This window comes from Pseudophryne corroboree, chromosome 1 (genome assembly GCF_028390025.1).
Source record: "Pseudophryne corroboree isolate aPseCor3 chromosome 1, aPseCor3.hap2, whole genome shotgun sequence".
Taxonomy (NCBI): domain Eukaryota; kingdom Metazoa; phylum Chordata; class Amphibia; order Anura; family Myobatrachidae; genus Pseudophryne; species Pseudophryne corroboree.
Genome location: NC_086444.1, coordinates 599,163,278 through 599,190,265, shown reverse-complemented (window position 1 = coordinate 599,190,265; position 26,988 = coordinate 599,163,278). Strand labels below are relative to the sequence as shown.

At 45.9% G+C, this 26,988-nt stretch overlaps 1 protein-coding gene across 1 annotated transcript in view; it reads right to left on the bottom strand.

Annotated features, from left to right (window-relative positions):
* Window positions 1–242: 242 nt before the first annotated feature.
* Window positions 243–26,988, bottom strand: part of GAMT (guanidinoacetate N-methyltransferase) — a 51,918-nt gene continuing 25,172 nt past the window's right edge. The window contains exons 3-6 of the mRNA XM_063914323.1: window positions 1,876–1,939; window positions 1,522–1,589; window positions 819–929; window positions 243–638 (exon numbers count right to left, since the gene is read on the bottom strand). Coding sequence (XP_063770393.1) covers window positions 498–638; window positions 819–929; window positions 1,522–1,589; window positions 1,876–1,939 — 384 coding nt within the window. The 3' untranslated portion in view covers window positions 243–497. The remainder of the gene's footprint in view (window positions 639–818; window positions 930–1,521; window positions 1,590–1,875; window positions 1,940–26,988) is intronic.

Below are 26,988 nucleotides of genomic sequence, written 5' to 3'. Positions count from 1 at the left end.
CTCACAAAAGTCTGCAATGATCTTTCTGCTAAATCCAAGGGCCACTACTCTCTGCTTGTCAGTGACCTCTACTGCTTTTGACACTGTGGACCACCCTCTCCTTCTGCAAATCCTTCTCTCACTTGGTTCGTGTGATACTGCCTTATCCTGGCTATCCTCCTACCTCTTTGACCATTCCTTCTCCGTCTCCTCTCATGACTCAACCTCCCCTCTATCTTGATTCAACAAAAGAAAATGAGGAATTCAAAAACAACTAACTTTATTTGTGCAGCATTCACTAAACTTGTCACATAGCCACAATGACAAGAATGCCTGCAAAGCTATAAGTCCTATTTGTATACTTTGTGCTGGTTGTGTCCTGTACCCTTGCCAACAAGGGGTTAGTGTTCCGATGATCCAAGCTTCTGATTCCTTTCATTTTACTGTAGCTGCCGCGTGTGGTGGGTCTCTATCTGTAGGTTTTCTGGACTGTATTTAGTAGGGAATCCTTGCTGTGCTTAGACCTTAATTATGGTGGGCGTTATCATTTTATGGAACGAGTAATATCTGCATTCTTCGGGAGGAATAAGATTCATCACTGTAGTGCTGATATTTTCGCTCTTGAAACCAGCTTCCACCAGTTGAGGTATTTGTGTATCCTGAAAAGGTGAAATGAGCAGATGTATTAGAGTGCATCTGATAAGTGGTTTCCTGTAGCAGTAAAAAAAAAAAAAAGTTCTTGGTGCAATCAGTAGCTGTTCCTAAAGCAAACAAGCAGTGCGACATGGACATTTTTCAGTGCAAAGTAAGTATTGTGATCTTTCTACTGTTCATATTACCTGAAACATCTTTTCTATATCACTGTATTTGTTCTTCAGCAATTCTCCCCAGGATGTAAGGTTGCAGTATGTGAGCACTCCTCCTGGCTTGAGCAGACGGTGGGCATGACCCTACAGAAACACAGGTGGTAGGCTGAGAAAACACAACACGTTGGCCTGTGTAAAATAACCACAAGACAGCAAGGATGGTACCAAACTGCAGACAGCTGTGTACAATGGGGCTAATTCAGACCTGATCGCTAGGCTGCGTTTTCGTACAGTGGGCGATCAGGTCTAAACTGCGCATGTACCGCAATGTGTAGGCACGTTGCATAGGTACAAAGCGGATCGCCGCTCAGCAAGGAGATTGACAGGAAGAAGGCGTGTGTGGGGGTGGCAACTGACCATTTTCTGGGAGTGTTTGGAAAAACGCAGGCGTTGCCAAGCGTTTGCAGGGCAGGTGTCTGACGTCAATTCTGGTTCCGGACAGGCTGAAGTGATCGCAGCAGCTGAGAAAGTCCTGTGTTACTCAGACTGCACAAAATCTGTTTGAACAGCTCTGCTGCACATGCGTTCACACACTTGCACATTGGCTGGTTACAATATTTATCTGGCTAACTCAATGTTTAAGCCTTTGCTACTTAAAAGTCTAAATACTAGCGGCAGCATTATAACCATTTCCACTTTTATGGTGGGACTCCAAGCATGAAAATTGGTGGGTTACCTTGATGAAGTTGAATTGATGTGTATGCCATGTCTCCTCAGACAGGGGGTATGTGTCATACAGAATTCCTAAACAGGAACAGAGCTTCAGCATAATGAAATGGTAAATATTGTCCAGAGCACAGGTTCTCAAACTCGGTCCTCAGGACCCCATACAGTGCATGTTTTGCAGGTCTCCTCACAGAATCACAAGTGAAATAATTAGCTCCATCTGTGGACCTTTTAAAATAGGTCAGTGAGTAATTAATACACCTGTGCACCTGCTGGGTTACCTGCAAAACATGCACTGTGTGGGGTCCTGAGGACTGAGTTTGAGAACCACTGGTCCAGAGGGAGGGGAGGAGTTCATACTTACCATCAAAGTGTCCGTCTGGCAAAGTTGGCACCACATCTTCCCACAGCCCCTTCAGTGGTACAATCTGTAAAGAAACATGTGTCAGATACATGAAGAGCATAGCCCATGCTTTGTTCTGTCTGCCTCCTAAATGATAGTGAAAGTGCCTCAGTCATATTCCTATTAAGCATGCAAATGTTACCACATTCTCCATATACTGCAAACCTCACCCAGTTTCTCAGATCAGGTGGATTCTATTTGCATTCTGTTCCTATGTGCATGTACATGCTGCTGACTGTGCATTTCCCTCTGTGACTTTGCTCACGTCCCTTTACAGCTTTGTGAACTTTGCCTGATATTTCTCAATTCCAAATATAAAACACACTTTAAGGTCAACCTTTCCCATTAATGTTTGCATTGATTAACCCTATTTCTACTCTTGTGCATTGACCTATGATCCCACAGCAAAAGCATGTCAGTCCACACATACCTACTGTTTGCATGTTGACCTACTAACTAGATCCAAATCGCAGTGGCTGATCACACAGTCTCTGCTCTATAAAAGGAACAATATATAATAAGTCTCCCTTCTATTATACCCCTTTTCCACTAGCTTTAAAAACACAGGTAAATGCGCAGGGGCACGCATTTACCAGTGTTTTTTCCTAGTGGAAACTGCCCCCCCTGCAAATTCCCGGATCAAGTGATCCGGGAATCCCACCGGGTTGAACACGTAAGCTGTGTAGTGTGAACGGAATCTGTGTCGATGCGACACGGCTCCCGTTCAGTGAATGGAAGGGCGGCGCTGGGAGAAAGTGATCTACCAGCGCTGCCCCTGCCGCGTTACTAGTAGCGTCGCCAACCCAGCAATATGCCGGGTTGGTGAGCACTGTGGGAAAGGGAGCTGTAGCACGGGTCGCAGCAGGGAGCCTGACAGCTGGAAAAGGGGTATTCTACCAAGCAAAGAAAATAAGATTTTACTTACCGGTAAATCTATTTCTCTCGTAGTCCGTAGTGGATGCTGGGGACTCCTTAAGGACCATGGGGAATAGACGGGCTCCGCAGGAGACAGGGCACTTTAAGAAAGAATTTGGATTCTGGTGTGCTCTGGCTCCTCCCTCTATGTCCCTCCTCCAGACCTCAGTTAGAGAAACTGTGCCCGGAAGAGCTGACAGTACAAGGAAAGGATTTTGGAATCCAGGGCAAGACTCATACCAGCCACACCAATCACACCGTATAACTTGTGATAACTTTACCCAGTTAACAGTATGAACAACAACAACAGAGCATCAGATCAACCCTGATGCAACTATAACATAACCCTTATTTAAGCAATAACTATATACAAGTATTGCAGAAGTCCGCACTTGGGACGGGCGCCCAGCATCCACTACGGACTACGAGAAATAGATTTACCGGTAAGTAAAATCTTATTTTCTCTAACGTCCTAGTGGATGCTGGGGACTCCGTAAGGACCATGGGGATTATGCCAAAGCTCCCAAACGGGCGGGAGAGTGCGGATGACTCTGCAGCACCGAATGAGCAAACACAAGGTCCTCCTCAGCCAGGGTATCAAACTTGTAAAACTTTGCAAAAAAGTGTTCGAACCTGACCAAGTAGCTGCTCGGCAAAGCTGTAATGCCGAGACCCTTCGGGCAGCCGCTCAAGAAGAGCCCACCTTCCTTGTGGAGTGGGCTTTTACTGATTTTGGAAGCGGCAATCCAGCCGCAGAATGAGCCTGCTGAATCGTGTTACAGATCCAGCGAGCAATAGTTTGCTTTGAAGCAGGAGCACCCAGCTTGTTGGATGCATACAGGATAAACAGCGACTCAGTTTTCCTGACTCTAGCCGTTCTGGCTACATAAACCTTCAAAGCCCTGACCACATCTAGTAACTTGGAATCCTCCAAATCACGAGTAGCCACAGGCACCACAATAGGTTGGTTCATATGAAAGGATGACACCACCTTTGGCAGAAATTGTGGACGAGTCCGCAATTCTGCCCTGTCCATATGGAAAACCAGATAGGGGCTTTTATGTGACAAAGCCGCTAATTCTGACACACGCCTAGCTGACGCCAAGGCTAATAGCATGACCACCTTCCACGTGAGAAATTTTAACTCCACGGTTTTGAGTGGCTCAAACCAGCGTGACTTCAGGAAACTCAACACCACGTTAAGATCCCAAGGTGCCACTGGAGGCACAAAAGGGTGCTGAATATGCAGCACTCCCTTTACAAACGTCTGGACTTCAGGAAGAGAAGCCAGTTTTTTGAAAGAAAATGGATAGAGCCGAAATCTGGACCTTAATGGAACCCAATTTCGGGCCCAAAGTCACTCCCGACTGTAGGAAGAGAAGGAAACGGCCCAGCTGGAAATCCTCCGTAGGGGCATTCCTGGCCTCACACCAAGCAACATATTTTCGCCATATACGGTGATAATGTTTAGCCGTCACGTCCTTCCTAGCCTTAATCCACGTAGGAATAACCTTATCCGGAATGCCTTTTTCTGCTAGGATCAGGCGTTCAACCGCCATGCCGTCAAACGCAGCCGCGGTAAGTCTTGGAACAGCCTGGGCCCCTGTTGCAGCAAGTCCTGTCTTAGAGGTAGAGGCCATGGGTCCTCTGTTAGCATTTCTTGCAGATCCAGATACCAAGTCCTTCTTGGCCAATCCGGAACAATGAGTATTGTTCTCACTCCTCTTTTTCTTATGATTCTCAGCACCTTTGGTATGAGAGGAAGAGGAGGAAATACATAAACCGACTGGAACACCCACGGTGTCACCAGGGCGTCTACAGCTATCGCCTGAGGGTCTCTTGACCTGACGCAATACCTCTGTAGCTTTTTGTTGAGGCGGGATGCCATCATGTCCACCTGTGGCAGTTCCCACCGACTTGCAACCTGCGTGAAGACTTTTTGATGAAGTCCCCACTCTCCCGGGTGGAGGTCGTGCCTGCTGAGGAAGTCTGCTTCCCAGTTGTCCACTCCCGGAATGAACACTGCTGACAGTGCTCTTACGCGATTCTCCGCCCAGCAAAGAATTCTGATGGCTTCAGCCATCGCCACCCTGCTCCTTGTGCCGCCTTGGCGGTTTATATGAGCCACTGCTGATAAAGCTGAATATTTATCGTATATAAATCACTTTAAGAGGTCTAAGAACACTGTACGCTATCTACGTAAGAAGTACCGTAAGGGTACGCAAGTTGCGTAGCGATCGCTCAGCCGTAGTCGAGACGCTCAAGCGTCACGTTCGCTTACGGCCCAGTGATCACAGGCAGGCACGCTATTGGCTGCCGACTAACATAATGATTCGCTATAGCGTAGCGTACGCTCGGGGCCACGAGGAGATCACCAGCGGTGCAGACGCTTACAACGTTTAAACCTTTAAGTCTATACCTTTAATGCTGAGATACACAGTATACCTTAGTGTAGAGACAGAGTGTAAGTGCAACCTGGTGTAACCTGATTAACTACAAAGCTGCTTGAGCGTCACCGACGCTCAGAGAATACTTAACACTATAAAGAATACACAGATACCTGGGCTTAGGGTCCGAAACCTATTATATGTATTATGACTATTATACTTGCAAAAAGAATCACAGTACAAAGCATACACTACAATATAACATAAACCAACTAACCAGATAAACTACACAGGAAATACAATACAATACAATTAAAGGAAAATACGAGAGAAAGAGTAGAGAGAGAGAGAGAGAAAGAGTAGAGAGAGAGAGAGAGAGAAAGAGTAGAGAGAGAGAGAGAGAGAGAGAGAGAGAGAGATGGCTCGCAGTAAGACAATATGATTACGGAGAAAACTTACGCACAAGGGGAACGATCGCATGCGCCTCGATATCCAGCTCCCGATTATCAGCAATGAGAACCGTTGAAGAGAGAGAACTGGATACGGTCGGCCTGCCTATTTATGCCCCACACACAATACAATTCAATGGTCCCTACAATCTCATTGTTCATTGGACATAGGAATTCGGCTTCGCATTATAACAAAAGGTCATAGGTTGATTCATACAGGTGGGCTGTGACTATTTCCAACTGCTCAGGTGGGAGGGAAACTGGGTTTCCCGCCGCATGGGTAATAAAGTGCAAATAAAGTAAATGTTCATAAACTTCTTATGTCCATAACTATTCGCACGAGCGATTGATCTGCTTCAAACCAACACCGGAATATTTCTAATTAAATATTCTTCCGATGGATACTAAACACCACTGTATTACTCCTGTCTGACCCTTCGTATCAAACAAAGAGGGATTCCTCTGTTCATAAACATTCTATATTAACCAAACTTTCAGAATCTATCAAAGGGACCATGATCTACAAAATACATTATTACTGAAAATATGTTACGATTGAGTCGCACGCTACAACCACATAAACTCTACCGTAAATACGCATACCATGCGCCTGCCCGCGACTGTGAGTATGCGCACGTACGGGAGAGCGTACGCATGCACAGCACGGACCTGTGTGAGGTGCAAATATGGTAGTGTGCATAGAGATATTTTTCTGACTTTGACAGTCCACCCTTTGGCAGTCAATAACTGCCACTTCCTGAAAACATTTCAAAAGGAGAAAAATATATGTTAGGGGTTAATTCATTTCCATGGTTGGGTAAGGGAGGAGAGAGGAGTAGGTGTGAAGAGGGTATGACCTAGTGAGATAGCAGAAGCATGTGTGTATGAATCCGTGTTTGGGGGGTCATGTATCATCGTGCCGTACGTGTTGTAAATCAAGCTTCGAGGTATTGCGAAGTATACATTTGAATTCCTTCTTATCCCGTGGTACGGGTCTGTGGATGGGCTGTCAAACTTTACCGAGCTCTTTTCGGATTTTGAACAAAATGGGGAGCACATTTTAGTTGATGATACATGAATGGGGGAATATGTGATTGCTGATATCTGTGCCTGTATTCCCTATACTATGTGTGTCATTACCTGAGGGTTGTAGAAATGAAGAAAAGACATAATTACGGTAAATGCGGTGGTATTCTATGTCAGGTTAATGTACATCTGTCGGTTGAAGTTTTGTTCGGTATCAGTTGAAAGTCGTCTTCTTTGCGCTGTGTTGCCCATTAGGTGTGAGCAAAAAGCTTTGTCAATGCCATTAGATTTACAAAAAATGTTGGGCTAGCGTAAGTTTAAGAATTCTAGGGAAACTGGGGATCCATGGCAAAGTTCATCAAGTGTCCATATCTCAAGTGGTCAAAACTTCTTCTTTGGTCTATCTGTTGTCTGTATAGCGTCTCGTCGACTTCCTCGTCCAAGGGGGTCTTTTTATCTTGGAGAAAAGCAGAAAAACAGGTGAAAGAAACGGACCGTAGAAATCGCATTTTCATCACATCATTGTTTCTATCATTGGGTCATAAATCAAATCCAGGTTAATTACAGTTTCCTCACTCCTCAAACTCATTACCTTAGTACGACAATTGCACCTCATTAAAGCCTGACCGCATCTAAATATCAAACCGATCGTTATGATAACACCTAAGATACATAGGAGAAACTTCCCAACATCCATTATGACTCCTTGAGCCCAGTCTCCCAAACCGGAGAACCAATTTCGCGGGTTCAACCATGACACCCAACCAGTCAGCTCATTACCTACAGCAGCAAGAGTGAGATTGTGTTTCCGGCGAAATTCCCACTTCAATTGGAGAATATCGTCCATCTTTTGGTCTATGACCTCGACCGGATCCTCGGTGCTATTCGTGATATACGTGCAACACTTCACGCCGTACTGTGTTGCTAATGTAACACAATATCCGCCTGTTACTGCTGTGAGGTAATTAAGAACCATTCTATGCTGCACCAGTTCTGTTTTATAAGCTTGAAGTTCCCTTCCCGTATATCTAAACGTGTCATCATACATTTCAGTGATATTGTCTAACAAATTTGCGAGCGCCGATATGTATTTATAATTCAGCACTCCTCTAGCGGTGCGGGTGAAATCTAACGCGATTAAGAATTGAATCCCGGTGGATTCACTTATCAGATCAGAGGCCGGATGCTCTGTCTTCTCTATCAGGTGCCTTTTAACAACGTGCTCGTAATGGGTGTGAGTATAAGGAGCTTGGGCACCACGATGTATGTCCTTCATTTTGTCATGTGTTACAGTCATTACTTCAGGCAATACTTTTCCAATATAACACAATCCTTCAGAGTTTGGGGCAAGCCACTTGTACGCCTTTCTCCCGCATATGAAATATGCATCATCGGGGAGAACATATGGGACGGAGAAGGACATAACCATATTACACACCTTCCAGGTGAAATCTCCTAACCCTAATTCTTCCATCTGCTTAATACACGTATCAGGTTGTACGATATGTGCACAGTATCCTGGTGATACTTCTCCAACTCTCGTAATCCTATTTCCTAAGGTGTACCTATACCGGAAAGATTTTCCTCTACTGGCTATGTGGCGTACAAGCTCTGTATCTGTAGGCATTCTATCTGCTCTATGCGAAAAGGTCATGGTGTGGTTACTCCATGACACTTCCCAATTTCCCGGCTTTCTGGGATTGGAGATGTTGAAACATAATAGGGACCTATCCACATGGTATTGGTGGAGCTTCAAACTAGGAGGGCTGGAGATATTAAACCTCCTGTCCACCGGTCTCCCACCATTTAACTCAAGTACCTCCCCTATCGTTAAAGGAAATGGTACTAGCCCTGATTTGCTATGACCTTGAGGTACTTGAGAGCATACCCAACAATCTGTTTTGTTTAACACATTACCCACTAAGGAGTGATAGTCACTCAATGGATGCCGGTCCATATGGATATTAAAACTGGATTGGCATTTCTTAATGCACCCATCTTCAATGACATTGTTACAGAGCCTACAGATACAGTTTTCTTCAGCTAACAATCCGTCACAATTTCTTCTATGGTCAATGCTATCGGATCGTTTTCTGATACTCGCCTTTGCTTGTTGGTTAGGTTGATCCTGGAAAACTACGCCTCCATCTTTATCATCAGAACCCATTCCAGAACCTCTATCGACCTCCATGGTACTCTCGCCGGAACAGACTGCTCTGGTCAACATCATGGTCAACAGGAAAATCCGGATCACAGTCTCTTGGGGCAAGTCCATCTTATAGGAGGAAATGGAGAAGAATGAGAAGGAGGAAAAAGAAATTTGAGGGAGAGGGGATGGGAAGTGGAGGAAAATAATAAAAGGGAGTGGGGAGTCGACAACAGCTCTCGGTCTTCAAGGCTCAGGTGCCGCCTCAGTCCTCCTGGAACAGACACTCTAGTGATACAACCTCTACCGTCTGTTCCTTATCACGGGACTTCTCTGGATCAGCAACCTTCTTGCAGTGGGATGAATGGACCCAAGTCTCTCTCTCAGCAACCTTCAATGCCGTAGTGCTAGTCAATAAGACCTGGTATGGTCCTTCCCATCTGTCAATAAGGCAACCTGAGCGTAGAAAATTCCGTATCATTACATAATCCCCAGGTTCAATGTCATGACAATTACTATCAGGTAGATCAGGAATCACCAACTTCAGACTATCATTTTGATTCCTTAACTGTTTACTCATGTTAATCAAGTACTTTACAGTTACTTCATTGTTACATTTCAAATCATCCTGAGGGTTAATCATGGCATGCGGTTGTCGACCAAACAAGATTTCAAAGGGAGACAGATTAAGAGGGGACCTGGGAGTGGTTCTGATACTGTACAATACAATGGGTAAAGCTTCTGGCCATGTCAATCCTGTCTCTGCCATCACTTTACTCAATTTATTTTTAATAGTGCTGTTCACTCTTTCGACCTTCGCACTCGCCTGTGGACGGTACGGAGTGTGCAGCTTGCTATCAATTCCCATCAACTTACACATTCCTTGAAAGACATCACCTGTAAAATGGGTACCCCTATCACTTTCGATTATTCTAGGGATACCATATCTACATACAAATTCCTGCACAATTTTCTTAGCAGTAAACATAGCGGTATTTGTAGCCGCAGGAAATGCTTCGACCCAATTTGAGAAAACATCTATACAAACAAGTACATATTTCAAATTCCGACAAAGGGGTAATTGTATAAAGTCAATTTGTATTACCTGGAAAGGGCCGCCGGCAGGTGGGATATGGGATGGTTCTGTAGGTATTGCCTTTCCAATATTCTTTCTCAAACAGGTAAGGCATGACATTGCTCTTTTACTCGCATGAGAGGAGAATCCTGGGGCGCACCAATAGGCTCTTACCAATTTGCACATCCCTTCCTTGCCTAGATGAGTCAGCCCGTGAGCTGCTTCAGCCAGACATGGAAGATATGCTCTGGGGGCCACTGGTTTACCATGTCCATCCGTCCAGAGTCCTGAAGACTCCTGGCCACATCCCTTTGCCTTCCAGACTGCCTTTTCCTGTGTGGAACACAAATTTTGCATTTCACACAACTTCTGTGTGTTAATGGTATTAAATACCATTAATTGTGTGGTGTCTGTCTGTATGGGGGTAGCAGCTGCTAATTTAGCAGCTTCGTCTGCTCGGCTGTTACCAAGTGATACCGGGTCTTGGCTATATGTGTGTGCTTTACATTTGATAACAGCCACTCTGTCGGGTTCCTGTATCGCTGTTAGAAGCCTTTTTATGTGAGCTGCATGCGCTACCGGTGTACCAGCTGCCGTCATGAAATTTCTGAGACGCCATAGGGCTCCGAAATCATGGACTACCCCGAATGCGTATCTAGAATCGGTGTAGATATTGGCTGACTTACCCTTAGCCAATTCACATGCTCTGGTTAGGGCGACCAGTTCAGCAACCTGGGCTGAGTGAGGTGGGCCTAGTGGTTCCGCTTCTATGGTGTCTTGGTCATCTACGACTGCGTATCCAGTACACAAGTCTCCAGAGTCTGACTGTCTATGGCAACTACCGTCCGTGTAGAACGTGAGTTCTGCATCTTCCAGTGGGTTGTCACTGATGTCAGGCCTTGCGGTAAAATTTTGGGTCAAATATTCCATACAATCATGTGTATCTTCCTTTGTATTAAATCCTCCTTCCCCATCACTCTCACCTTCCACCCTTTGTGCCTGACCAGGCACACCTGGGAGATACGTTGCAGGATTTAATGCACTGCATCTCCTTATGGTGATGTTTACGGGGGCCATTAGTGCCAATTCCCATCTTGTAAACCTCGCTGATGAGACGTGTCTGGTTTGGGCAGAATTCAATAAGGCTGATACTGCATGTGGCGTATGGATTGTGAGGTTGTGGCCTAGCACGACGTCTTCGCTTTTTGTCACTAGCAATGCTATCGCAGCAACGCTTCGCAAGCATGTGGGGAGGGATCGCGCTACCGTGTCTAGCTGAGCGCTGTAGTATGCAACTGGCCTACTGGCATCACCGTGTTTTTGGGTTAGTACACCTGCCGCGCAACCAGCACTTTCTGTTCCGTATAGTTCAAAGGGTTTCCCATAGTCTGGCATACCTAGTGCTGGTGCCTGCGTTAGGCACTGTTTGAGTCTCTCAAATGCTGTTTCGGACTCGTCTGTATGCGAAATCCTATCAGGTTTGTTTGAGGAGACCATTTCCTGCAAAGGTAACGCCAAAATGGAAAACCCTGGGATCCAATTACGGCAATACCCACACATTCCTAAAAACGTTCTGATCTGTTGCTGGGTTTGTGGCAGAGTCATGTCTCTAATTGCTTGGATTCTATCAGTGGTCAGGTGTCTCAGTCCTTGTGTTAGACAGTGTCCCAAATATTTTACCTTAGTTTGGCATAATTGTAACTTGTCTTTGGACACCTTGTGTCCGGTGTCTGAAAGATGAAACAGGAGCTGTTTCGTATCCTTCAGAGATGCTTCCAGTGAGTCTGAACACAGTAATAAATCGTCCACATACTGTATCAATACTGATCCACTGTCTGGTTGGAAAGACTGTAAACAATCATGCAAAGCCTGAGAAAATATACTTGGACTATCTATGAAACCTTGGGGTAATCGAGTCCACGTGTATTGGACTCCTCTGTATGTAAATGCAAACAAATATTGGCTGTCAGGGTGCAGAGGTACCGAAAAGAAAGCGGAGCAGAGGTCAATAACAGTGAAAAATTTGGCAGTGGGAGGGATTTGCATTAGGATGACAGCTGGATTTGGCACTACGGGGAACTGACTCAACTATTTTGTTAATCCCCCTTAGATCCTGCACTAGCCTGTAACCCCTCCCCCCACTCTTTTTCACAGGGAAGATGGGACTATTGGCAGTGCTGGACGTTCTTACCAGAATGCCCTGTTGTAGCAAGCGCTCTATTACTGGGTAAACTCCTAACTCCACCTCTGGCTTCAGAGGGTACTGTGGGATTTTTGGAGCTATCCTACCATCTTTTACTTGTACAACTACTGGAGCTACGTTTGCCATTAATCCAGTGTCTTGTCCGTCTTTTGTCCAAAGTGACTCTGGTATCTGAGATGTCATCTCTTCTATTTGGGATGGATTCCTATTTGTCATAATGGTATGTGACATTAATTTTGATGGGGAGTCTAACATGTCTCGCACTTCCTGAGCGTGTTTCTCAGGTATGTCCAAGAATACACCTTCAGGAGTACAATAAATGACGCACCCCATTTTACACAGTAAGTCTCTTCCCAGGAGATTAGTTGGTGCCGATGCAGCCAGCAAAAAGGAATGCTTGGTATGCAAAGGCCCTATTGTAATCTCGGCTGGTTTGCTAACAGGGTAGTGCTGGACTACTCCTGTTACTCCCATGGCTGGAATTGTCCTACCAGTGGTTCTCATGCCCACTGTCGAATGTATCACTGATTTGGCCGCCCCTGTGTCTACAAGAAAGTTTAAAGTTTTACCAGCTACATTAATTGCGATCTCGGGTTCACTTCCAAGATTGGCAATTAATTTTACTGGCTGCAGATTACAGGTATGGCCACACCCCTATTGGGTATGGTGACCTCCCTGAATCCCGCTGGCAGCAACTACTTGTGAGGGAGATAGTTGGGAACTACCAGAGGCATGCCAGTCTCTGTTTGGGGGATATCTTTTTGTTTCCCCTGTATGTGGCTCATAACTCCGTTTCTGCGGACCTTGCTCCCAATGTCGTGTGTCGTGTCGTTGTCTAGGGGGTTGGTATGAGTTTCGTGGATTCTTTACTCTACAATCTCGTGCCATGTGTCCCTGTTTGTGACAAGAACAACAAGTAACCATACTTTACTTACCCACAGGATTTGGTGATACAAACAAAGGCTGCCTTGTGGTCAGAGCCTGTATACTTACTGACATTAATTTGTCACCTTGTTGTTCCCTGTGTCTGGTGATGTTTCGGTCGTGATCAATAGCAGCCTCTCTCAAAGTAGCCACAGACAGACCTCGCCAACATGGTTGCGTGGTCTGTACCCTAGTCTTCAATGACTCTTTTAAACCATCCATCAGTACCGATACTGCTACTTCCCGATGGTTTGTGTCTGTTTTGATGTCCTCTATGCCTGTGTATTTTGCCATTTCTAATAATGCTCTGTGAAAATACTCTGCAGCTGTCTCTGACTCCTTCTGTTTAATGGAGAATATCTTATTCCATTTAGCTACTGCTGGGAAATACTCTTTTAGCTGCAAGTTTATTCTTTTCACATTATCTTGGTTGTACACATCTGTAAGAGGTACATCATGATCTAGTCCGCAATCAGCTAAAAATTGAGTTGCGTCGACATTTGAGGGTAAACATGCTCTCAGCAATATCTGCCAGTCTTTATTGTTGGGCTCTGCAGTGTTACCTAAGTCTCTGATGTATTTTTGACTGGCAACTAAGTCTTTTCTAGGGTCAGGAAATTCAGACACTATGGTCCTTAATTCCATTCGGGAAAATGGAGTGTACATGGCAATGTTCCTAATGGGAGTGGCTCCTGATGCGTCTGTTTTCCCATTTGGCACTGCTATTACTCTGACAGGTGTAATTCTAACAACCTCATTCTGTGTAGATTCTACAGGCTGTGGTGAAATAGTCTCAGCATAATGCATGGTGCCGTACTTACCAGTTGATACGACCTCACCTATCCCTCCGCTAGGGGCCTTTACTAATCTCGTGGGTGGAGCTGTGCCTACTGTGGTCTCTGCTATGGTGGCTGCTAGAGAGAGCGCTGAAATCGTTGCCGATTCGTCCTCTTGATCACACTCCTGAGGAAAGTTCAAAACAGGGTACAACTTGCACGGGTTAATACTTGCATGGGTTAATGGGTTAACATTATCATTAACATTTACACAGTTACTAAGTGATTTTGTGTTACACCTTAGTGCGTCTTTCTCCGCAATCAACTTCTCTCCTGATATGTATGGTGGCGGCGGGGCCGTGGCAATCAGTTTTCTGTTAGAGCCAGATCCCGCCGCCTGAGCCAAACCTCTCTGTATCTCACCTTCCTGTTGCCACAACTGTAAATAATCATAATGCTGGATTCGTCTCTTTGTTGATTTTATGAGACATATCCTCCTCCTTAAATTTTGTAACACTTCTGAGCTGAAGCTCCCTATTCTTGGGAATTTCTCCCCGTCATGTACAGTCATTCTCTCCCATTCATCACATAAAGTTTCTGTGTGACTTCCATATTTCTCACACATTATATACCTGGCCGACCCAATTGGTCGGACCACTGAATCAACCCGAACCGAGGTTGATCGCCCCCTACCTGAACAAGTGGCCCCCATAGTTCGAAAGTGTTGCTTTATTTAGCCAACCCTTTACGCAAAACCAAATGCCAACAATAGGCTGACGGTGGCGGTTTACCGAGTACCCCACTCACTCGCCCACGCCGACCAATACGACCTGATCACACCGATATGGTGCTGGCGTACTCGACCTAGGGCCCCTGCGACCTGAACCTCTATTTACTGGAACCTGCGAGGGTTATCCGAAGAACACTTACTCTTTCCAGTAACTATTGGTTGCTGGATAGTTCCTGAGTGAGCAGCGAACTTCCCTTAAAATAAAAAAATTACACAAATCACGTTAGAGTGTACAGATAGCGTTTGTGACCCCTTTACTCTAATGGTATTAGGTCAGATTACTAACTACTGCACACACTTACGTGCGGTCCAGTCGTTCAGTACACAAACAACTAAGCTTATGTACGGAAAGACCAATGGAATTGAAACTTACGACTGCGAATTCCTTCAGCCAGAGCTTATATGGCCTATATGGGTGTTGCACCAACCCTTTTCGGTGTTGTGCCTGTGAACTGTATAGCGGACTTCCTTGTCGGCTGTACCTGGACCTCCTGGTCTGTTATGACCTCCTGGTCTTGTTACAGTATGACCTCCTGGTCTTGTTACAGTATGACCTCCTGGTCTGCTATACTCTAATGCTCAAAATTGTATATTTAACCAGAGATGCCTCCCTAGCCACCGTGCACGTCACTTACACGCATGTACCTCACGAGTACTCGACTTTTCTTGTGGTTCAACCTTTAAAAATTGTAAAAACACTCACTCATCACATGTACACTTTTGTTTCTATTTCTATTTCTGCGCAGAAATTTTTCTTCAGATCAGGTGTGTTACCAATTAGGAGCAGGATCTGTTAATTAAAATTTCGGACACCCAAAAATAGACTTGCGTTATTTCTCGCCTCGCGTTATTTATCACTTTGCGTTATTTATCGCTTTGCGTTAAAAATCAACTTATCGTGACTTGAGCTACGTGGGCGTAACCGGACGCTCCGTTGCGTAACGTACGCTGCGTGCGTCAGCCTTTGGATTGCGTACGCAAGTCTTTGTTAGAGACACGTATACGCAAAGCAAAGATCCACCGTAACACAAATTTATACTTTTATCAATGTAGATGATCCTTGATCATCTACCACACAAACACACTGACTTCGCCTTATCTCCCAGGCAAAACTGTGTGTTTGTCTATCTTTTAACTATATTATCTTTACTCTTAAACTATGAAATAACGGCAAATCTCTTTTTAGCACTTCTATCAACTATAAAACTGGCAGACAGGAGAGTGATATACGAAAATGAAAAAGAAAAGCAGATATATATATATGTGTGCGTGCGTGTGTACGCAAGACAGAAAAATAAAACAGTTTTAAAAGACACTAGCGTTTTGTTCTTACCTCCGGTTCCCGGATTCCTTCAGCACTCTTTACCTAAGCGAAGCAGACGCTTATCCTGTCAGCACTACGAGGGATACAACCTCCCGCCCTTTGCTGAGGGATAATGTCTGCTGATCTACCTAGTGCAGATAAGAGAAATCCCGGACGAGCCCCCAATTGATAAAGCTGAATATTTATCGTATATAAATCACTTTAAGAGGTCTAAGAACACTGTACGCTATCTACGTAAGAAGTACCGTAAGGGTACGCAAGTTGCGTAGCGATCGCTCAGCCGTAGTCGAGACGCTCAAGCGTCACGTTCGCTTACGGCCCAGTGATCACAGGCAGGCACGCTATTGGCTGCCGACTAACGTAATGATTCGCTATAGCGTAGCGTACGCTCGGGACCACGAGGAGATCACCAGCGGTGCAGACGCTTACAACGTTTAAACCTTTAAGTCTATACCTTTAATGCTGAGATACACAGTATACCTTAGTGTAGAGACAGAGTGTAAGTGCAACCTGCTGTAACCTGATTAACTACAAAGCTGCTTGAGCGTCACCGACGCTCAGAGAATACTTAACACTATAAAGAATACACAGATACCTGGGCTTAGGGTCCGAAACCTATTATATGTATTATGACTATTATACTTGCAAAAAGAATCACAGTACAAAGCATACACTACAATATAACAAACCAACTAACCAGATAAACTACACAGGAAATACAATACAATTAAAGGAAAATACGAGAGAGAGAGAGAGAGAGAGAGAGAGAGAGAGAGAGAGAGAGAGAGAGAGAGAGAGAGAGAGAGAGAGAGAGAGAGAGAGAGAGAGAGAGAGAGAGAGAGAGAGAGAGAGAGAGATGGCTCACAGTAAGACAATATGATTACGGAGAAAACTTACGCACAAGGGGAACGATCGCATGCGCCTCGATATCCAGCTCCCGATTATCAGCAATGAGAACCGTTGGAGAGAGAACTGGATACGGTCGGCCTGCCTATTTATGCCCCACACACACAATACAATTCAATGGTCCCTACAATCTCATTGTTCATTGGACATAGGAATTCGGCTTCGCATTATAACAAAAGGTCATAGGTTGATTCATACAGGTGGGCTGTGACTATTTCCAACTGCTCAGGTGGGAGGGAAACTGGGTTTCCCGCCGCATGGGTAATAAAGTGCAAATAAAGTAAATGTTCATAAACTTCTTATGTCCATAACTATTCGCACGAGCGATTGATCTGCTTCAAACCAACACCGGAATATTTCTAATTAAATATTCTTCCGATGGATACTAAACACCACTGTATTACTCCTGTCTGACCCTTCGTATCAAACAAAGAGGGATTCCTCTGTTCATAAACATTCTATATTAACCAAACTTTCAGAATCTATCAAAGGGACCATGATCTACAAAATACATTATTACTGAAAATGTTACGATTGAGTCGCACGCTACAACCACATAAACTCTACCGTAAATACGCATACCATGCGCCTGCGGGTGCCCGCGACTGAGTATGCGCACGTACGGGAGAGCGTACGCATGCGCAGCACGGACCTGTGTGAGGTGCAAATATGGTAGTGTGCATAGAGATATTTTTCTGACTTTGACACTGCGGTGATGTTGTCTGACTGAATCAGCACCGATTGGTCACGAAGCAGGGTCTCCGCTTGACTTAGGGCGTTGTATATGGGCCTTAGTTCCAGGATATTGATGTGAAGACAAGTCTCCTGACTTGACCACAGACCTTGGAAATTTCTTCCCTGTGTGACTGCCACCCACCCTCGGAGGCTTGCATCCGTGGTCACCAGGACCCAGTCCTGAATGCAGAATCTGCGGCCCTCTAGAAGGTGAGCACTCTGCAGGCACCACAGGAGAGACACCCTGGCCCTGGAGGATAGGGTGATCAGCCGATGCATCTGTAGATGTGATCCGGACCACTTGTCCAACAGATCCCATTGAAAGGTCCTCGCATGGAACCTGCCGAAGGGAATGGCCTCGTATGATGCCACCATCTTTCCCAGGACTCGCGTGCAGTGATGCACAGACACCTGTTTTGGTTTTAATAGGCCCCTGACCAGTGTCATGAGCTCCTGAGCCTTCTCCATCGGGAGATAGACCCTCTTCTGGTCTGTGTCCAGAATCATGCCCAGGAAGGGCAGACGAGTCGTAGGAATCAACTGCGACTTTGGGTTATTTAGAATCCAGCCGTGCTGTTGTAACACTTCCCGAGAGCGTGCTACGCTGATCAGCAACTGCTCTCTGGACCTCGCCTTTATGAGGAGATTGTCCAAGTATGGGATAATTGTGACCCCTTGCTTTCGCAGGAGCACCATCATTTCCGCCATTACCTTGGTAAATATTCTCGGTGCCGTGGAGAGACCAAACGGCAACATCTGGAATTGGTAATGACAATCCTGTACCACAAATCTGAGGTACGCCTGATGAGGTGGATAAATGGGGACATGAAGGTATGCATCCTTTATGTCCAGAGACACCATAAAATCCCCCCCTTCCAGGCTTGCGATGACCGCTCTGAGCGATTCCATCTTGAACCTTTTCAGGTATATGTTCAGGGATTTTAAATTTAATATGGGTCTGACCGAACCGTCCAGTTTCGGTACCTCAAACATGGTCGAATAATAACCCTTTCCTTGTTGGAGGGGAACCTTGACCACCACCTGTTGAAGATACAATTTGTGAATTGCAGCTAACACTATTTCCCTCTCTAAGGGGGAAGCTAGCAGGGCCGATTTGAGGTATCGGTGAGGGGGCATCTCTTTGAATTCCAGCTTGTATCCCTGAGACAATCTCTATCGCCCAGGGATCCACCTGGGAGTGAACCCACTTGTGGCTGAAATTTCGGAGACGCGCCCCCACCGGGCCTAGCTCCGCCTGTGGAGCCCCAGCGTCATGCGGTGGATTTAGTGGAAGCCGGGGAGGACTTCTGTTCCTGGGAACTAGCTGTATTGTGCAGCTTCTTTCCTCTACCCCTGCCAAGAAAGGACGCACCTCGGACCTTCTTGCCTTTTTGTGATCGAAAGGACTGCATTTGGTAATACGGTGCTTTCTTAGGTTGTGAGGGAACATATGGCAAAAAAATTTGACTTTCCAGCCGTAGCTGTGGAGACCAGGTCCGAGAGACCCGCCCCAAACAACTCCTCACCCTTGTAAGGTAAAACCTCCATGTGCCTTTTTGAGTCGGCATCTCCTGTCCATTGCCGAGTCCACAGGACCCTTCTGGCAGAAATCGACATTGCATTTATTCTAGAGCCCAGTAGGCCAATGTCTCTTTGAGCATCTCTCATATATAGGACAGCGTCTTTTATATGCCCCAGGGTCAGTAATATAGTATCCTTGTCCAAGGTATCAAGTTCCTCAGACAAGGTATCTGTCCATGCTGCTACAGCACTAGACATCCAAGCCGACGCAATCGCCGGCCTTAGTAAGGTACCTGAATGTGTATAAATGGACTTCAGGATACCCTCCTGCTTTCTATCCGCAGCATCTTTTAGGGTGGTCGTATCCTGTGACGGCAGGGCTACCCTCTTGGATAAGCGTGTTAAAGCTTTGTCTACCCTAGGGGAGGATTCCCAGCGTAACCTGTCCGTTGGCGGGAAAGGATACGCCATAAGCATCCGTTTGGAAATCTGCAGTTATCTGGAGATTCCCATTCCTTTTCACATAACTCATTTAACTCATGTGAAGGGGAAGAGGTCACCTCTTGCCTTTTTTCCCCATACATATAAACCCTCTTGTCAGGGACTGGGGTTTCCTCTGTGATGTGCAACACATCTTTTATTGCTATAATCCTGTAACGGATGGCTTTAGCCATTTTAGGCTGTAACTTTGCATCATCGACACTGGAGTCAGAATCCGTGTCGATATCTGTGTCAACAATTTGGGATAGTGGGTGCTTCTGAGACCCTGACGGCCTCTGCGACATAGGATCAGGCATGTGCTGAGACCCCGGCTGTCCCACGGCATCAGCTTTATCCAACCTTTTATGCAAAGTAGTAACATTATCATTTAAAACCTTCCACATATCCATCCAATCGGGTGTCGGCGGCGACCCCACATTCATTTGTTCCCGCTCTGTTTCCACATAGCCTTCCTCGTCAAACATGCCAACACAAGCGTACCGACACCACACACACAGGGGATGCTCTATTTGAAGACAGTTCCCCCACAAGGCCTTTTGGAGAGACAGAGAGTATGCCAGCACACACCCCAGCGCTATATGTCCCAGGAATCACACAGTATACTTAGTGTTAACCCAGTAGCTGCTGTATATACTGTTTTTGCGCCAAATTTATGTGCCCCCCCCCTCTCTTTTTACCCTCTTCTACCGTGATTCTGCAGGGGAGAGCCTGGGGAGCTTCCTCTCAGCGGAGCTGTGGAGAGAAAATGGCGCTGGTGAGTGCTGAGGAAGAAGCCCCGCCCCCTCAGCGGCAGGCTTCTGTCCCGCGTTTGTGTAAAAATATGGCGAGGGTCCATGCATATATACAGTGCCCAACTGTATATATGCCCACTTTTGCCAAGAGGTCTCTAATTGCTGCCCAGGGTGCCGCCCCCCCCCCCCCCTGCACCCTACAGTGACCGGAGTATGTGGGTTTAGTGTGGGAGCAATGGCGCACAGCTGCAGTGCTGTGCGCTACCTCATATGAAGACTGGAGTCTTCTGCCGCCGATTTCGAAGTCTTCTTGCTTCTGTCACCGGCTTCTGTCTTCCAGCTCTGCGAGGGGGACGGCGGCACGGCTCCGGGACGGATGACCAAGGGTGCGATCCTGTGTACGATCCCTCTGGAGCTAATGGTGTCCAGTAGCCTAAGAAGCAGGACCTATTTTCAGTGAGTAGGGCTGCTTCTCTCCCCTCAGTCCCACGTAGCAGAGAGTCGGTTGCCAGCAGATCTCTCTGAAAATAAAAAACCTAACAAAACACTTTCTTATAGCAAGCTCAGGAGCGCTCACTAAGTAGCACCCAGCTCGTCCGGGCACAGATTCAAACTGAGGTCTGGAGGAGGGACATAGAGGGAGGAGCCAAAATACACCAGAATCCAAATTCTTTCTTAAAGTGCCCTGTCTCCTGCGGAGCCCGTCTATTCCCATGGTCCTTACGGAGTCCCCAGCATCCACTAGGACATTAGAGAAAAATGTATTATCGTCAGTCAGTGTAAACTGATCCCAAAAAATAATAACCTGGGATGATTTACCTGGCAATCCAACCCAGGTCTCAACCAGGGTTGAACACAGGTAGGTCCCGGATCACATTTCTACATGGTGATTGGAGCTTCTGGGACACTAGCAGATGAGGTAACCTGTCAGTGCCCCGCAGAGAGAGGAGAGAGATGCATGGGACATCGGAACAGCACTGCCACTGGGCACAGATAGCCTGAACCACTCACAACTGGCATCCAGCCTCAAGCACAGGCTGTCCCACACCCTGTTCACATGCAGTGCAGCCCAGGCAGAAAGGTAGCCACAGGCTGAAACAACCCCCTGATGTGACCTCATCCTTGTCAGCTCTTTAAAAAGTCAATTTTGTAATGACATCCATAGGGAAAAGCAGGGCCGACCCAGGTTGAAGCACAGTGTAAACAGGGTCGGACAGATTATCCAGTGTTCAAAATCCCGGGTCAGACCAAGGATTTTGGTATAAATGCTGTGTAAAAAAAAAATATGACTAGGGGCATTACATCACGCAGGTTAAAAGTAATAATAGTTCATAGTTTTTTGGGGGCAATTAAATTGCTTTTGGTTGTGTTTCAGTAATGGGCATCCAAACAGTAATATTAAGCTCTGCATGTAGGTGTTGCGGGCTCCCCTCAGAGGCAGAACTCTGGGAGGCAAAGGAGTCATCTGCCGCCGGGCTCCTGCTCTGAAGGGGGGCACCTTTCCTCCCATTCTGTGACACCATTGAATTAAGTTAATTGATAGCTGCCACTGTCTTTTCAGTGGCCGACTTCCTCACTGGTCCCTGCACCTTACAAATCACACCCTCTTTACAGGGGTGTTTTAAGAGAGGAGGAGGTCCGTGTGCAGCCTTCTGCTTCAGGGCCCCCCCTCCTCTCTGACTGATGCACAGCATTTAATACTTACCTCTCCGGAGTCCCCCGGCGGTGCCATTCTTCTCCACGGCAGCGGCAATAACTGCCTAGGGCCGGGGGTCTCAGGAGGCCCGTAGACTGTGCTGTATAAATTATTTTTAACTTACTTCCGGGCCTGCGTGCATTGATTGGACAGCTGCCCCTGTCGGCAGCTGCAGAGAGCTGTGTCCTGCCTGGAAGACGAGGAGCAGCTGCTGTATACACTGACTGCGATTGCTCAGCAGCCCCAAGAACGCAGTGACTGGTGATCATCCTCTGCAGACCGGCTCTCACTTCTTTCAACCCGGAGGTAAGAGGTGCCTGCCAACACTTAACAACTACACTAACACTTGTGTGGGGTTCCATATCCAGCAGCCCAGTCCCGACTGACAGCTCTGCTTAGGGGTGCTGTCCTAAGTGCTGACTCTGGGCTGTGTATGTAAATATGCAGAACCCACCCTTCCCAGGTCCCCATTAGTTGGTGCAGCAGGTACTGTATGTGTTGCCTGTGGGGTCTGGGGCAGAGCTAGACATGGATCAGCCCCTGCGTGCTAGCTGTAATAGTATACAAACTGAGAAGGGACAGAGCCAGCGTTCCTCCCAAGAATCTGACTGCTAGCCATCTTTATCTATGTGGGTGTATCGGATAGAGGTCTGTGAACTACTAGGCAAATATATTTTTGTTGCTGTCTTTTTTGTTTTAAGAGCGGCGGATATATGACAGAGGCAGGGCAACCTGTAGACAAACACCTATGAAATATGATGCTTCCCAGACTCCTCCTCTCTAGTGTCTGTAGTGTAGATTGCTTCTATAAGATCCAAATGTTTGGGATGGGGGGGTTTCTTTCATTTTTTTTTCCTCGTCAGATGCTTTAGTGTCTCCAACTTGTAGCTTCTTGTTTGTTGCGCAACCACAAGTCCCTATATATCATGCTGGTACTTGTAGTTCAACAGCTGGATAGCCTTAGGGTGGTAGTGCTGTGGGTTACTTGTAATGTACTATAGGTGTCAGTTCTGTAGACCCTGCCTGAACTTAGTCACACTTAGATAGTGTGTGTGGCTATGCGGACCGTGTGACAGCGTGCGTGTGCGGCCATGGGGACAGTGTGCATGCAGTTGAGGGAGGGGGGCCCCCAAACTGATATCTTGCTTCGGGCCCCATAAGGTCCAAATCCGGCTCTGCATAAACCGTGCGACTGTTCTTTGCACATTTGCAAAAAATCACTGCCTTTCACATCAGCACTATGCCCGACTCAGAATCAGGCCCATCACCTGGATTATTGGATGGATTTTCCTTGCAGCAATGCATCAAAGAACAAGCTCAGCAGTCAGAGCTTTTTCCGGATGGGTTTATTACACAATGAGGAAAAGACGCATTCATAAAGGAGGACAACTTTTTTTTTTTTTTTTTTTTTTTTTTATAGAGAAAACAAATTTAATAGGAGCAACATCTCTGGAACTAAAGGTAAAAGAGAAATACCCTTTTCAAACCCTATGTAAAAGATATCCATTCATACAGTTGGTAGAGGTGTACTTACTATGCTTACATCTGTATATGTTCACCATGTCTACATTCAACATACGGACATCATTTTTCCCGATGTTAGGCTATGGAAAACGCCACTGTTGACATTGTAATACCCCTTTCAGACCGCCAGCTATGAACACGGGTTAACACATGAATGGGCATAACCCATGTCCATGTGCGGTCTGATAGGTTCCAGGGTTGAAATGCCGGGTCGAGCGACCCAGTATTCCAACTCGGGTAGTGAGCAGGGTTGAACACGTGTTCAATCCAGCTCACTGTGCAGTGTGAACGGGAGCCGGGTCGATGCGACCCGCTTCCCATTCACTGTGTGTGGACAGGCGGCACTTGGAGATCATGTGATCTCCAAGCGCTGCCCCCACTTCGTCACCAACCCGGTGGTTGCTCCCGGGTGCGACCCACCTCAGGCGGTCTGAAAGGGGTATAAATGTTTACATGTGAAATATCTACATACTGTCAGTGTCGACATTTTGTACACACCGATCACATCCATTTTACAATTTCAGCTCTTGCAGACTTGGGGCTGGCATGATGATCACTCTGATAAATGAACATGCTAACTAGTGACTGCCAAAAATATAACTGCATAATGACTGCTTTAGAGTTGTGTGAATTTCAATTAAATATGGCATATGTATTTCTGTGGTGCAGATGTGTACATGAGAAAGTAGTCTAGTTACAGCATGTAGGTGTAGCGCGTACCATGATATGCGACCTGAAACTGTCGCATACCCAGGTATGCACCTCTTATGCGTATCTTTTACGGATACTGTAGGAGGTATATTTACTAAAGTGCGGGTTTTTAGAAGTGGAGATTTTGCCTATAGCAACAGTAGCTGTTTTACTGCTATGCGACCAAAGCAGACGCTTAGGCCCAGCAGCCCACCAACAGGGGTGTAGGGCGGTGCCGGACTGTCCGGCGACATCAGCCTCCTTCACGCCTCCTGTCCCAATGGCGGGCAGCGGTGCCATCCGCTGTAACAGACTGCAGCAGCAGTCTCTTCTCCAGGGTTCATTCCTGTGCAGACAACTTCCATTACCACCTTCAGTCTGCCTTAGCTTGTCAGCTACACTCACGTGGCTGCCAGTTTGCTATATGTAATTGGTAAAGGGTAAACTACTGTGGGCAACGTGTGTAAGCAGCACTACTACTGTGAATTTATGTATAATGGGTACTACTGTGTCATAAAGTGAATGAGGAACTTGGCATATGCTGACTGACTGGGGGGGGGATTGTTTGAGGAAGGTGGCCCCCCAAAGCAGTGCCTTGCTTAGGACCCCATGAGGCCTCTGCATAGCAACCAATCACATTCACTTATCATTTATCTAGCACCATCTAGAACACAGGTTCTCAAACTCGGTCCTCAGGACCCCACACAGTGCATGTTTTCTCACAGAATCACAAGTGAAATAATTAACTCTACCTGTGGACCTTTTAAAATGTGTCAGTGATTAATTAATACACCTGTGCACCTGCTGGGTTACCTGCAAAACATGCACTGTGTGGGGTCCTGAGGACCGAGTTTGAGAACCACGGATCTAGAATATAATAGCTAGAATCTCATTGGTTGCTCTAGGTAACATCTCTACCTCTAAAAACCTGCATGTCAGTAAATATACCCCTAGGTCTGGTGTAAACATGATTAGGATACCAGCAGTACTATCTGCCAGCTTATGACACTTTCTGGAAAACCCCTCCAGGTGATTGTATTTAATTCATTAGACTTGTGACTGCCTTGTTATTTCTATTTGGACCACTGCATGTATGAAGTTTCCCATTGGATTCTTAAATAAAATTGTGGACACTAATTTATCTTATAAAAAGTAGGGGTTTGTGAGGACTGCGCTTTCACCTGGTGGTATAAAGTGAGTAGCTGCTATGGAGAAAATTAAGGTTGCCACAAACCTTCGTTGTACTGATGCAGAAAATATATTGCTCCCAGCGCTTACTCAATATCGCACATACAGCTTGAAAATTGTTGAATTAATTTTTTATTTTATTTATAAACATGTAAATGAATAATTATTGAATAAAAAGAATAGCTAAAAACTGGATAGGTATAACATATATGTTTATTGTATAGTAATTAAAAAAAATATATATATTTTATAAAGAGCTCTAAAAACCGGTACAAACATGTAACAACCAAAGACAGATTTGTGGAAGAAAAAGAGTTTTGGTGGATAGTGAAAGGTACCAGATAAAAATAGTACAGATGATTGTGGAGATGGGTAGATACGCTAGTGTGCGTTTTACTCTATCCACCGATGTGTATATGTATGGTTTGTTACTATTATACAGGTTGAGTATCCCATATCCAAATATTCCAAAATACGGAATATTCCGAAATACGGACTTTTTTGAGTGAGAGTGAGATAGTGAAACCTTTGTTTTCTGATGGCTCAATGTACACAAATTTTGTTTAATACACAAAGTTATTAAAAATATTGTATTAAATGACCTTCAGGCTGTGTGTATAAGGTGTATATGAAACATAAATGAATTGTGTGAATGTAGACACACTTTGTTTAATGCACAAAGTTATAAAAAATATTGGCTAAAATTGGCTAAAATGACCTTCAGGCTGTGTGTATAAGGTGTATATGTAACATAAATGCATTCTGTGCTTAGACTTAGGTCCCATCACCTTGATATCTCATTATGGTATGCAATTATTCCAAAATACGGAAAAATCCGATATCCAAAATACATCTGGTCCCAAGCATTTTGGATAAGGGATACTCAACCTGTATAGTTTAAAAATAAATAAATACGAAGTTCTGTTATGAACAGGAGAATTGTAGGTCCTGGGAGATGTAATACTATTGTTACAGTGTCTCTGTCCAAGGGGAATTACTGTGCAGATGGATACAGTTTCTCAGTTTTAGTATAGTTACTTACAGTCTTTTGTAGTCAGAACGGGTGCTGTATCTGCATTCGTCCGGGGGATCCTCTGTGTCCTGTCGGATGCCCTTGCTCGTAGCGTGCTGGGGGTATTTTTTGCCCGCACTCGTCCAGGTACAATCTTTGTGGTCAGAATAAGTGTTGTATCTGCACTTGTCCCGGTGACCCTCTGTGTCCTGTTAGGTGCCGCTGTTCCTAGCGTGCTGGGGTTGCTCGCGCTCGTCCAGGCAGTCTGAGCGGGCGCTGGTCCAGGGTATGGGGTAGGTGCCGCTGTTCCTAGCGTGCTGGGGTTGCTCGCGCTCGTCCAGGTAATCTGAGCGGGCGCTGGCCCGGGGCACGGAGTAGTCGTCTGCCGGCAGACTTGAATGGAGCTTTATGCCGCAGGGGGACAAAGTCCAAGTCCGTGGCTGATCTACGCGTTTCACCTGCTGCTTCAGGCTTCGTCAGGATACCCATTCATTCCTGCTCCGTACCTTTATCCTCCGGTTTGCCCTTTCTCGTGGGCTGTGTATTACATCATTT